Raw genomic sequence first — 14,239 nt, 5'->3', positions numbered from 1 at the left:
GAAACACTACAAAATTATAAAATCTGCAAAACATAAAGTACAACACAAAATAAGGTAGATTCAAACACCGGAAAGCAAAATGATCTGGCGAAATTGCGTATTTGCTGCGTCATTAAACTTTGCTTTGCATGAGTGATGGACCGGAACAATGTTTGTGATGTCATAAGAGCAGTATTGTCCCACCTATCCTCATTGAATATTGAATTTTTGCGGGTCTGGCGTTGATTCCGCAACTTCACGTGAAGATTAACTTTCTTCATCGTAAGATTCCTATCCCGCACATTGCTGTAAATACAATTTGTAACAACAACTTAGAACCGGATTCACAAAGTGATTTACTTGCCTCACAGGGGGCAATTATACCGAGGCGGGAAATTGTAATTTTAAAGGGTCAAAGAAAATTGAGTCGTACAGAATCTGTTTCAGTTAAAGATGACATTGTTACACCAACACCGGTTATTAGCGCAGACAGCGAACAGCGATCAACTGCGACAAACTCGGCTTTTTAGCGAGAAAGATTGGGAAGGCTTTATTTAGTAATGTGGGTTGTGTCCTCCTTTATTCTGTGTACATGAACTCATTTTTCAATTTTTATAGCGGCTTGAAACATTCTTTCAAGGGCAATATTTGGTTTGGAGCTCTGCCATGAAATCTATAAATAAACCTGTTGCTCTCGAGCGAACTCGTGCGCAAATGTGCAGCTGACATCAATCTAATCGCGAGTAGCGTTTTTATAATATGATGGCTCTCTGTGCAACACTGAGCCAAAATAAAACTTTTGGCACACAAACTTTTAAAATACAGTAGAATGGGTGTACGGCTATCAGGTGGCTCACAACTAAATGACATAACCCAGAAATAATGAATAGCTCGCGGTTCACTAAAAATGACTGATAAGCAGGTTTACCATACCGTGCTTATTTTCAAGATTTGTGCTTATTTTTGGTTGCAGTGTCTTAGAAATACTAATTTACTTATTTCTAAGAAACGTGCTTATTTTTTAGTTGTGTGGTTAGTTTGTCTTATTTTAGATTTTATTAGGCCTAACTACAGTTTTTATTGCATAGATTCCTTCGTTTAACGATAATCAAGCTAAATCGTAAATCTTGAGTTATCTGGCCTCCGAAGGTTAGGTCTTGAAATTATTGGTCCTTTATGTTTTTAGGATTATTTGCTTTTTGATGAGACCCGAAAAATTACTGGATCCGCCCGATTTATCCATAGCGTGCTTATTTTTTAGTCTCAGCAGATGGGAACCCTGCTTATAAGGACACATTTTGTGGAAGACACTTGATTGTTGTTTGTAATAAGGATAAATTTGAGACAATTTATATCCATTCACAAATCAAAAGTAACGTTTAAGCTTGATAATTGTGATGTATAGCTTGGGGGATTTAGTTTGGTAACAATTCTTATTCAAGAGCAGATAGTGCTTCATTAAGCAGAATTGAATGTTATTACAACGACAAATATTTTAAAGTCCAAGGTCCAACCGAATTGAACCTTATGAAACTTACTACTTAAAATGACTGGTTCACAATGGAAACGGTGTTACGTCACAGTCAGTTAAACAAGTGGCATCGTGCGTATGAATATTATCCTAGCAACATGTCACTTATATTTGTAAGCTACCTTGCGCAGAGAATCCACATCAGCTTTATCGATGTCGCATTCACCTAACCTCAGCACTTGTACATTGTGGGCACAAGTTCGGAGAAAAGCGAGTCCTTGCGATCCCAACTTGTTGAAGCTCAGGTCCAACAACCTCATCTACATAAGCACAACATAATGTTAGATACAAGCACGTGTTTGGCTGCATAAAGGTTTCGATACTAAAACAGATCGTGTAATATCAGCCCGTAATATCGGTACTTGTCCGATGCTGATACGTCGACTTACTACCAACGCATTTGCCACTAATTAACACATGGCAGCGTTGCGACTCCAACTACGGTATGTTTGTGAATTCACGTTTTACATTTTAGCCCAACCACAGACGTTATAATCATTCTGAAGCAGTTCTTGTAGCGGTGCATTTAAACCAGGACTCCGCCAATGAAATAAACCCGAGTCCGACTCCGGTCCCCGACCCTACAGAATGTATTTCACTAAGTTACGTAACTAGAATAAGGTGGATTTTTAGCAATCCCTTATAAGAGTGTCATATAATTCTCCACTCAAAACACAGGTTGGAAATATCCACCATGGATTTGCTATTCCGTCTTTACATTTTCCAGTTGGTGGCCCTACCAGTTTTAAAATGTGTTACTGCGCATGCGCACGTCGGACTCTGGTAGTTTTACGTGGTCTTACTCGAGTCCCGAGTCTCCAGCAAAACAAACTGACTCCGTTGAGTCCCGAGTCCGACTCCGCAGCCCTGCTTTTAACGTACTTAAGTTTAGAAAAAATATGTCGCCGAAGAAATTTACGAGGACCGAATTCGTAAACCCCGTTAAATTCCCATATCATTTTTGTTTACTTTTCACTTTATGACGTAATTAACATGTAGTGACGTCACACTTCCAACAACCGCAACTCTGTTTAATATTTTACCGGTCGATCCATTCGTAAGATGGCGTCAGTCAGAGGTTGCAGATCGGATCCAGCGATTTCGCAACCCCCCAACACCAGCTGGTTTATGTTGCTTACACATGTTGCCAGGCAACTCAACCCACGTGACCCCAACTTGTTGCGACTCAGGACCAAAAGCTTCATCTATAAAACAAGAAGGTTGAGTTATTACACGCTCGCCCTCTACAGATGCGCCACGTTGTCTTAAAATAATAAACACGGCATTTTGAGTTGATGACGTCATGATTTATTTTCCTTAATTGATGGAAATTAAGAGATTTCATTCATCATTATTAATTAATTAAAAGTTGTTGATTTCCAAGTAAATGTTTGGCTGCCATAAGAGCGACCGAGAGTGGCGACAGGTACGGGGTCTGCTGGTCTGCCCAATTTAGGGGAATAATTAAGACATTTACTGAGACGTAAACAAATATTGGGTCATTTTGATGCCAATAATTAATTTGTGTTGATTTACGGGGAACATGAACAGAGTTCCAAACTAACAAAAACACTTTGGCTGAAGGTCACACAGTTTGTAATATAAACAAAACGAAACATTTCTAAATAATATACTTTAATCATTTTGTATGTTTGGGACCGATTAATTTATTATTTTTTTTATTTAAATAAACACCAGCTGGTTTGTATTGCGGCGGGAACGCGTAGGAACAACATTCCTATAGCATTTTGTTTAACATGTAGTGACGTCACACTTCCAACAACAGCAAATACTCTGTTTAATATTTTACCGGTCGATCCATTCGTAAGATGGCGTCAGTCAGAGGTTGCAGATCGGATCCAGCGATTTCGCAACCCCCCAACACCAGCTGGTTTATGTTGCTTACACATGTTGCCAGGCAACTCAACCCACGTGACCCCAACTTGTTGCGACTCAGGACCAAAAGCTTCATCTATAAAACAAGAAGGTTGAGTTATTACACGCTCGCCCTCTACAGATGCGCCACGTTGTCTTAAAATAACCACGACATTTTGAGTTGATGACGTCATGATTATTTTCCTCAATTGATGGAAATTAAGAGATTTCATTCATCATAATTGATTAATTAAAAGTTGTTGATTTCCAAGTAAATGTTTGGCTGCCATAAGAGCGACCGAGAGTGGCGACAGGTACGGGGTCTGCTGGTCTGCCCAATTTAGGGGAATAATTAAGACATTTACTGAGACGTAAACAAATATTGGGTCATTTTGATGCCAATAATTAATTTGTGTTGATTTACGGGGAACATGAACAGAGTTCCAAACTAACAAAAACACTTTGGCTGAAGGTCACACAGTTTGTAATATAAACAAAACGAAACATTTCTAAATAATATACTTTAATCATTTTGTATGTTTGGGACCGATTAATTTATTATTTTTTTTATTTAAATAAACACCAGCTGGTTTGTATTGCGGCGGGAACGCGTAGGAACAACATTCCTATAGCATTTTGTTTACTTTTCACTTAATGACGTAATTAACATGTAGTGACGTCACACTTCCAACAACAGCAAATACTCTGTTTAATATTTTACCCGTCGACCCATTCGTGAGATGGCGTCAATCAGAGGTTGCAGATCGGATCCAGCGATTTCGCAATTAGACAACCACAGCCAGTTTATGTTGCTTACACTTGTTGTCAGGCAACTCAACCCACGTGACCCCAAGTTGTTTCCACCCAGGTTCAAATGCTCCATCTATAAAACAAGAAAGTTGAGTTATTACACACTCGCCCTCTACAAATGCGCCACGTTGTCGGGTCCCTGCTGTATTTGAACAGATTACTGCCTTAAAGGTCGTTTGTTGTACAGGCCTGCCCTAAAGTTAGCGTTAGAAAAACACGAATATTTTATTGCAGAAAACCATGAATATTTTATTGTAACAATAACCAACTAAACTGGCAGTGATCTGCATCCGATTCTTAAGGCCGCAATATTACATCACTTATGTGTTATTGGCACCTAATGTGTTGGAAAAGTCGATAATTATTAACCACAAACCTTGTGATTGGTGTGCGCCATTGTATCCATCAACATTTCCAAACCGTTGCCGGTAAATGTGACTGAATTGACATCCCCGATGCTGATGACCAACTCCCTTTGTGTTGCTCGAAGCACGTGACAGAGACTTGACACTTCACTGGGAGCGATCGTTCCCCTCCTTATATGAAGCTTTCCAGGGAGAGAATTAGCCAGAGACCTGGTGATGCCTTCATCATTGGATTCCTGTGCTAAACTGCAAAGCTTAAATAATTTTGATTTGAAGCTTTTACTATAATAATCACATGTTGAAAGTTGGGACCCAAGCGAAGTTATTAGATCTTTAAGCAAACTTTTCTTCATGGCAACATCAGCAGAAGAGATTTTAAATATGGGCTTTAGCTTACGATGGATTTCCGTGTTTAGCAACCCGAAAAGAAATCGTAGAACCATCTCCCACTCATCACTTTCCATGCTTTGAAGCTGTTTCGAAAAAGTGTCAAGGTCTGTATCGAACATCAGATGGAGTGCTGCAAAAAATTCATGCCAAAGGAGGTGGATAAAGAAGAAAACTTTGTCCCCCTCGAGTATTTTGGTGTCAGGGTCTGTGGAAGAAACTTGCATGTTAATAAAATCTTCCAAACCAGCAGCATCAAGATTAGCTTCATCAAAATCATCCATATCAAAGTTAACCTTGTCATTGAGCATTCCGATAACAGCCAAGTGCGAAAGTTTATGTAAAATATTTGGGTTACTTTCAAACTTTGGGGAGCGAATGCAAGTGTCAACAAACGAGGCAAAAACATCAGTAAGAGTGAATGAGCTATCATTTGTGCAATATTTTATGATATAAGGTGCGATGGTTTTGGCAAACATTGGAATAAAACACAAAGCATTAGCTGATGGGTTTTGTTCGAGTAACTTTTTAATCTTGTCATAATCCTTTTGGTTTGGATAAATCTTTCTTAAGTATCGATCTTGGGAGCTTTTATTAAAGCCAATTACCCGTACTGGAAAGTGGGGCTTGCAACTTGGGTGTAATTTGTGATAAGCCCCCGGTCGTGAAGCAAGCAGCTTGTGAGCATTTGGAAGAATGTCGCCTCGCAGAAGGTTTTGGAGAATGACAAGTGGCTTAGCACAGTCATACAAACCAATCACTGGAGCATCCAATGAAAGGTCTTTAAACCTACATTCGTCCATACCATCCATTACAATATATACATTATTGGATTTGGAAATTCTGGCTAAAAGTTGATTCTCTAAACCTGCTTCACTCTTCCAGTTTAGATTGGAATTTCTAGTTGAGGTTGTAAGAAATTCAAGAACACTCATAACCTTGTCATTATCTAGTTCCTTAAGATACAGAAATGCCAAATACGAACTATCGTGAGCTGTTATTGCATCTCTGACATGCTTTTTTAATATGTCTCTACTATGCTTGAAATACTGCTTAGCAAATGTAGTTTTGCCAATTCCAGCGGAACCAATCAAAGTAATAATGTTGCCATACCTTGTAACATGATCGTCAAATGCAGCTTTGTTGCTGAAATTCTTACTTTCCGCCTCTTCAGCTGCATTTTCCTTTGCAGTAGCACCCAGTTCATCCACTGTAACCCTGGTAGAGTTTGATGTTTTGCTGGGAATCAATCCTTTTGCACCAAACATCTCCGGTGTTGATTGACGCTCCACTATGGCCTCAAGTTCACACAGATCAGTCGGCAGAGTTCCAATGATCTTCTCAGCATATTCATTGAGGGCTTCTCTTAAGGCTGCATCTGGAAACACAAAATAACATTCTTTGTAAAACTGTTTTCAAACAAAATAAAGTAAATTATAAAAGCAAGTTTGAATTAAATACTAGTTTACTGCATGGATGCTTGTACGACTATGGCTAAATATTATGAATATGTTAAAACACTATGAGTCGAACCAGGGGTAAATCTATTGAGCTCAGGCAAACACAAACCGACCAGATGCCATTAGTTATTGGCATAAATCACCATTATGTTTGTCTTTCAATACTCTATTGACCTAACGTCGCTTCCAATAAATCGGAGCTAGCAATGCTGGGAAAGACACAGAATGTTGCTGCATTGTGACAAACTTAAAAATATTTTAATGTCAGAAACTTAAAATTATTTTTGTTACAATTTGAAATAATTTTAATAATGCTTATTTCACAATTTCTAATTCGCGAGCCTAGCCTGAATATCGTGTGCTTAAGAATTATTTTTTGTGTATTACCAGGATAGTAATGTTGCAAAATGGAAAGCATATATATGCCTAGGTATGCCAGCAGTTATATGTTGTGGCACAGTGAATAAACGAAACTTTGTTTTTCATAAAAATGTTAATACACGAGGACTTTAGGGCTGCGTTTTGTTTCACTTATACTTTATAGGTTTAATCTATAACTCCTGGGCAACTTAGAACTAATAAAAAATAGAATATCCCACACAAGTCAATAAAAGTTAGTGTCAATAATTGTTGTTTTTCATATTTTTTTTTCAATTTCTACCCTTCTTCGCCTGAATAATTATCCCGTTGTGTATTAGTGTTTTGCAAACGTATTCACTAACTCTAGTATAGAAATGTAAAAAATGAAAAGTATAAATGCCTGGTGATGCCAGCATTGATATGCCATGACACAGTTTATTTTGTTTGTATAAAATATAATTACAGAAGTTGGTGATTGGCATTTTGTTTCACTGCTACTTTAAAGGTAAATGTTATAAGTCCTAGACCAATTGGAATTGAGAAAAATACTGAGGTTATAGAATTAACAAATGTATTAAACACAGTAAAGTATCTATGACTCACCGGCCTCTGCAATGGAGCGTTCATCAGGTTTGTCATGTGCTAAAAATATACAATATCAAAGTTTATAAAACATCATTAACCTTACACAAACATTACAGGTCAATCTTATGTGTTTACAAATGGTAGTGAGCGTTCAGGTTTAAAGAATTGTGAAATTAGATTACGTGAATTGCATACACTAAACACCACACAAGAGTTAAAAAGAAACATTAATACAGTTTACTCAGCTCTTAGCAGTGCTGATTAACAATTCTGCCTTAAATATGTAAAAATATAAGTTAATAGATTAATATAAGTCTATACAATATAAGTGCATAGATTAGTGCCAAAATACATGGATTAATGTTGAGCATATCATAGGAATAAATATACAATTTTTGTGTTGTTCAATCCATTATATGTGTGACACAATGCATCACTTTACTCACGATTAGGTTGGTGGATGTGGACAGCACCAGCGATGATACTTTTATTGATGTTTGTGTTATCTGAATAAACAACAAGCTTAAAAGATTAGGATTTATTTATTGTCTTCATGTTTTAAACTACAAGTCGAAAAAACAATACAAACAGCAATTTTGCTTTCTAGACAAAGTTACAATCAAAAGATGGCGTACAGAACTGCTTGTCAATCTCAATGTTTAACCTTAGCTGATATTTCTAAACAATTTGGTTACCACCAATCCGTTTTACTTTATTGTTGAGCAACAATAATTCACCTTCAGCTTGGAAATTCACTCCTCCAGATGAGTTTTTCGAGGTTCCACATCCCTAAGTTCAAACAGTTGATTAAAATATTACATGTTGCTGACTTTTTGTAATGGTTGTGAATACTTGAAATTGAATTCGTTTATTTAATTTTGCTAAACTGCTGATTCTCATACAAAGCAAAATCTTCATTAAGTGGTAAAACAAAATATTTTTAACGACATTGTGTTTGAAGTAATTTCGGCAATGGTTTGCACATAACATGAGATTTTCAACTTTGAAATCTAAATTGTTAAAAAAATTAACATTAAGGAAATTGTTAAAAAATTAACATTAAAATTAAACAAACTTTTTGTTACAATTTTTTTTTGACAGGGTGTCACTAAATCGGTGGCAGTGTGTCACTGAATCGGTGGCAGTGTGTCACTGAATCGCTGACAGGGTGTCACTAAATCGGTGACAGGGTGTCACGAAATCGGTGACAGGGTGTTACGGAATCGGTGGCAGGGTTTCACGAAATCGGTGACAAGGTGTCGCTGAATCGGTGGCAGGGTGTCACGAAATCGGAGACAGGGTGTCACTGAATCGGTGGCAGGGTGTCACTGAATCGGTGACAGGGTGTCACGAAATCGAAACAGGGTGTCACGAAATCGAGACAGGGTGTCACTGAATCGAGACAGAGTGTCACTCAATCGGTGGCAGGGTGTCACGGAATCAGTGACAGATGTCAGCAATTTGGTGACAGGTGTCAGCAATTTGGTAACACTGACAAGGTGTCATGAAAAAGTCACAACCCCTGTTGCAACAAAGAGGCTATCACATATAGCAGGGGTGGGCAAACTGCGGCTCGCCGGCATGTTTTTTGTGGTTCTTCTAGTCGAATCGTAAAATTCCAAAAAAATTGTGGCTACCAAGAGTACCGTTTATTGAACGTTCCCCACCTTTTCATTTCTTTAATTAGGTAAGCATTTCGTTTATGACGTATACATAGAATCTAAAGAGTTAGTTAACAGCAAGTCAACGCAATTTAATTGCCAAGGTTTTAGAGATTAGCAAATCAAACAAAAGACTGACATTGATAAATATTGTGTGTGGTATTTTGTTATTACCATTATTATTATTGTGTTAATTATTATCGTTTCGTTATATTTAAATCCCGTTTGTTATTGCTGGATTTACATTATTTACCGTTTTTGTATTGAAATAATTTTGAGGCTTTTTTGTGCTTGTTTTTTCTGCAAATAGCTCTTCCATTGAATACATTTGCCCACCCCTGACATATAACCACGTCCTCCTGCATATTTCGATTTTGTTTTACAAGTCAAATGCTTATACATTTTTCGATATTTTAATTATTAACAGCGAAATCGAGTTTTTAATGAGTCACATCCGTGTATGGAAACTGGTGCGAAAAGTTAACAGATCCTTTAGGACAAGAAGAATAGTTTGGCGCATAGACTTAAAGAAAGACAATGAATGAGAGGACGTGCTGGTTAGAACAAAGGTATTTTTCTTGACGCTATATGTGGTTTTAAAAGTCATTTCGAAAATCGAACAAGTGACAGTTGTTTAAAAATGAACGCGATCGCTTATGAATATTAATATCGGTTATCGACAATAAAAGCCGATATCCTCAAATTTCACCAGGTCAGGTTTGGTATCGTTAGAAAGGTGTGTTCAAGCGCTATTCGAATGTCTTGATCTCTTGTTGTGTAAATTAATATTTGGGTTTATTTTGGTCGGATGTTGGTGGGATGAAAATTCGAGATAATACGCATATTAAATGTGAAATATAAAATATTTTTAAAATTGTTTTTTTTAATTTTTTTCTTTCTATGGCATTATAAGGTTTCTAGAAGTTTCTTGGCAAAATTTCGCTCGATTGAAATTCGAAATGGGCAAGTGACAGACGTTTAAAAATGACCGCAATCGCCTATTAATATTCGTATCGGTTATCGACGATAAAAGCCGATATCCTCAAATTTCAAGAGGTCCTGTTTGGCATCGTTGTAAAAGTATGATCAAGCGCTACACGAATTGTTCGGTCTCCCAGTGTGCAAAATATTTTTTTAATTTGTAATGTATTTTTTTTTTAATTTTGTAAATATAGATCATTCTTATCGTTGTGGTAAAGTTTTTTTTCAAAAAGGATTTAAGTTAAATAGGTTTAATTTGCCGTTACAATTTCTTCGGGGATTTTGTGTGCTGGATAGATTTGGGTCAAAAACCTCAGGCTGGAATGTAATCTGGCAAGCCGCTACATATCAAATCCGAGCATATAAACAACAGTAAGCGCTGGTCTAGAATCCTACCACATTATTAAATCAACCCACAATATTAGGGTTAGGGTGTGAGTTAGCGTTTAGGTTCGGGTGGGTAAAATATTATTATATTCACTGTTTCATAATATTACTTGACCCAGCCAAACGCTAACCCAAATAATTCTAGATCAGCACCGAAAAACAATCTAACTTACCATTTTGAGACGCTTGCTTCAAGTTTTGTTGACAATGTTAGCCTTTTAGACACCTGTATGTTGGAATTCTGTTATTTGGCTGAAACGGTCAACTGGTCGCCCTAGGAACAAAACTTTACGGGTCACTGATTATTATAGTCTCGCGCACTTTTAAACAGCCGCAATCCATCTCGAAGCAAGAAATCGAACCGTTTGGCTTTCAAGTTCGGTGCGGAACAACTTAAAAGTTCCGGTTCGACCATTGCTACTTTTAAACCATTTCATTAAGCTCGGTTCGGATACAATTATTGCGTTAAATCTAAAAATGTGCGTCAATAAAAGTAGAGAATATTGAAATATCTAAAAAATTGAAAAAGCAATGTTTTATTTAATAAATGTTCATATTGTTTGTAAAATTTCGAAAAGGCATAACTTGACTCTGTAAAATGCAAGTTTGACGTCATGCTGGAGTGAACCAAGGTTCGGGTTCGGTTAAGGTTCTTCCAAAATATTCGGTTTAACTCCAGAAAATCTTACAAAAACGGTTCAGGTTCGGGAAAAATTGGCCTAAAACCGGTTTATGAAGTTTCGGTTCGGCTCCTTGTATCGAAATTAAAATACTTTAAACTATTTCATGACTGCGATTACTTATTTTATTGATGCACTTAAACAATAAAAATATCACTAGGTTTTCAACGTAATTAACTGCTGCGCTGTCTAGCGGTAATAGGACACTTCCCAAAGTATTTTATCTTAATACGTTTTATCGGACTCCAGCAACAGGAAAATGCTTTGATCGAATGTTAGGCAGGGGTTCGACCAGTGCCAATATATACGAACTGGTACGACATAATGCTTATGCTGAAGCTATTTATTTGGGGTTAGGGTGCGAGTTTGGGTTGGTCAGGTATTAATATTCCCCTAGGTCAATACATGATTAAAAATGCATAATATTATTTAAAAAATTTTTTATCGTTGCAAGTAGCTGCATTACGTCATACATTATTCTGCCTTTGACATTTGGTCAAAGTAAAACTAATACCTAATAGTCGGAACAACAACTGAAACGGAAAAAAACTAAATCCGCCGGAATAAGGTCTGAAGAATCTTAAATACAATGATATTATAGATAATTCCGCTGTAGATATTGTTGGTTCGTGGGTCTTATTTATTTGTTTTCGTTTCATCACAAACCCATCAATTACTTTCGCGACGCAGGTCTGCCAAATATTTAACCAACAAACTGATTGCAAACCTGTTTCATTAAACAAAAAAACAAGCTAAAAGTTTGTACTTTACCGCACGGCAACATTTTAAACCAGGGAGTCGAACCAGAACCGAACCAGAACTTTATGAACCGGTTCTGGGTCAATTTTATCCGAACCGTAACCGAACCTGAACCATTTTTATAAGATTTTAAGGAGCCGAACCGGAACTGAACCGAATAATTGAAAAGTACCTGAACCTTAACCGAACCTATAAATAAAAGCGGTTCGCTCCAGCATGACGTCACAACTTGTATTTTACAAAGTTGAGTTACGCCATGTTCGAAATTTTATGAAAAAAATATGAATAATGAATGAAAAATCGTTGATTTTTTATTTTTTAAGATATTTCAATAATGAGTTGCTGTTTTTTTAATGAGTCACGTAACTTAGATTAAATGACTCACAATTCAAAATTATTTTCTACATTTATCGACCCACATTTTGAGATTTAACGCAAATTATATTGTATCTGAACCGGAACTTAATATACCGGTTTTGAAATAACGATGTTCGAACCGGAGCTGAACCGGAACTTTTAAATTGCTCGAAACCGAAACCGGAACTGAACCGGATTCCGAAAAAATCCTTGAACCCGAACCGAACCTGAACCGGAAAAGTCAAACGGTTCGACTCCCTGTTTTAAACCGAACAATAAACAAAGAAACAATTGCAGCAAAACAAAGACGGATTGTAATCGATTGTTGCGTCAGATGATTATTACGTTCGTTAGTAAAGCAATGTTTGGAGCTGTGATGAAAGTAAGCCTAGATTTTAGTAGATTTTTTTTATATATTGGTGCACGACATCGAATATGGCCCGTGTTTTTAAAACTGCTTATTTTTTGACGTAAATGTTTGCAAACTTTTGTTTTACACGATTTTTATTGATTTTAAAACAGGTTCATACCCTGTCTGAACTATTTTCTCTCAATATCAATTTTTTTGGTTGATTTACTTTTCTAGTCATTTTACTCATTTGTGTTAAATCTTCTTAAATCTTCTCGACAAATTCTTTACAACTTGCATGTCTAAAATAAACTCTTCTGCGCAGATGTTTGTTTAGTGCAGTGTATCTTAACCTTTTTTCGGGGTGTAATGTAAGAACCACAATGATAGAATATTTATCACGAATAAACAAACGGTAAATCAGTAATTGCGGGGTTTACGACAAGTTCAATAATTTCACGTCCGTAAACGTGGGTAACCGACTCCGCGTGTGAACAGCCTCCTTGTTGTCGCATCAAACAGGTGGCGGAAATCAAATTTCGTAACAACGCGGTTTCAACACGAAACAAAAAAACAGGAAATTGTGGACAATAAACAAAAAGCGCTTCCAGCAATATCCTGAAAGTTGGAATTACACACAGACATGATATGATGACGTCACAACCGACCAGCCTGTTCGAACCGAATGACCGGGTTTGCTCACAATTCGACATCGCTTAAAGAGCGACCCAAAAACAAACTTAATTATAACAACGAAGCTTTGGCGACTTAATTTTCTACTGAATTAAAAGTTACATTTTAAAAAGCTAAAATTTAAAAATATAAAGTACATCTTGATATTTTTTTACAATTGCAGTATCTTGAGTATTGGCAAAATCTTGCTAGTCGGAATCAATCTGTAGGCTACCACAGTCGGCGACCGACCAGATCAAACGGCGACCCATTTGGGGAAACTCTGGTTTAGTGCGGATGGATTTTTTTGCATTTAGCATTGAAACGAAAATGCATATTTACGTGTATATTTTAACAAGGGGACACTGACCACCGCACTATCTGAAGCGGATCAGTTTAAGGCATACTGACCCAAGGAAGTAAATCTGTTTATAGAAATAAATCCAGATGAACAAAATAACCCCTGAAACTGTAGGGGTAGGGGACAATTTGGGAACACCCGTCTGACATCCGCCGTTTTGGTCTCGATGTTCTAACGTGAGGGGCTAGTTAATTGGTCGGGTTAAATTTATTAGGGGACCTAAAGTGAAAGTTAAAGCTTTAGGTTGCATAGTTCTTAATCCTTTTATCTGCAAACATTTATGTTTGGTGAAAAATCTCAAGCGAACAGTGTGTCAAATATCTTACTCAGCCCACTTTGAAGATGTTTGTTGCCTTGTTTCGCTGTTTTTTTTAAATAATTTAAAGCTACATTTTATGTGCCAAAGTTTTCATTTCCGCCGTTACAAGGATAATTCTATTACGTCAAATGTTAAAGTTGGTTTTAAAATTTTGCCAAATGTTCAAATAGTTGCAAATAGCTTTAACAATTTTTTTAATCTGTTAGCTGGCTTTTTATATGAAATTAATGTAACTTACTTTCCAATATTTTTTTAATTTATTGTTTGTTTTATAATTCTTTGCGTATCGGCCATCCTACTTGCTTGACGTCCTTAGCCGTCATTTTTATTTTCGTTTTTTCTGTTTTAAAATTTGTTTTAC

General features: G+C 36.8%; 1 protein-coding gene across 1 annotated transcript; it reads right to left on the bottom strand.

Annotated features, from left to right (window-relative positions):
• Positions 1 to 1,611: 1,611 nt before the first annotated feature.
• Positions 1,612 to 14,201, bottom strand: LOC146137162 (NACHT, LRR and PYD domains-containing protein 3-like). The gene is made up of 9 exons (XM_083393737.1): positions 14,178 to 14,201; positions 8,090 to 8,141; positions 7,799 to 7,858; positions 7,371 to 7,409; positions 4,572 to 6,325; positions 4,107 to 4,268; positions 3,417 to 3,482; positions 2,650 to 2,715; positions 1,612 to 1,770 (listed from the first exon to the last, which is right to left on the bottom strand). Exons 1-9 carry the CDS (start codon positions 14,199 to 14,201, stop codon positions 1,612 to 1,614), a joined length of 2,382 nt encoding a protein of 793 aa, XP_083249863.1.
• Between the last annotated feature and the right edge of the window lie 38 nt (positions 14,202 to 14,239).

The sequence above is a fragment of the Ascidiella aspersa genome, chromosome 7 (assembly GCF_963924565.1).
Source record: "Ascidiella aspersa chromosome 7, kaAscAspe10.2, whole genome shotgun sequence".
Taxonomy (NCBI): Eukaryota; Metazoa; Chordata; class Ascidiacea; order Phlebobranchia; family Ascidiidae; genus Ascidiella; species Ascidiella aspersa.
Note: the sequence above shows the minus strand (reverse complement) of the source record. Positions and strands in the feature narration are given on the sequence as shown.

What these genes read in the sequence shown, in the direction of transcription:
- LOC146137162 (XM_083393737.1), bottom strand. Translation starts at nt 14,201, where the DNA reads ATGACGGCTAAGGACGTCAAGCAA. An exon ending in AGTGAATTTCCAAGCTGAAG is followed by an intron (nt 7,859 to 8,089) that starts GTGAATTATTGT and finishes TTGTTTATTCAG; the next exon opens with ATAACACAAACATCAATAAA. An exon ending in TGGCGCACACCAATCACAAG is followed by an intron (nt 4,269 to 4,571) that starts GTTTGTGGTTAA and finishes CTTGTTTTATAG; the next exon opens with ATGGAGCATTTGAACCTGGG.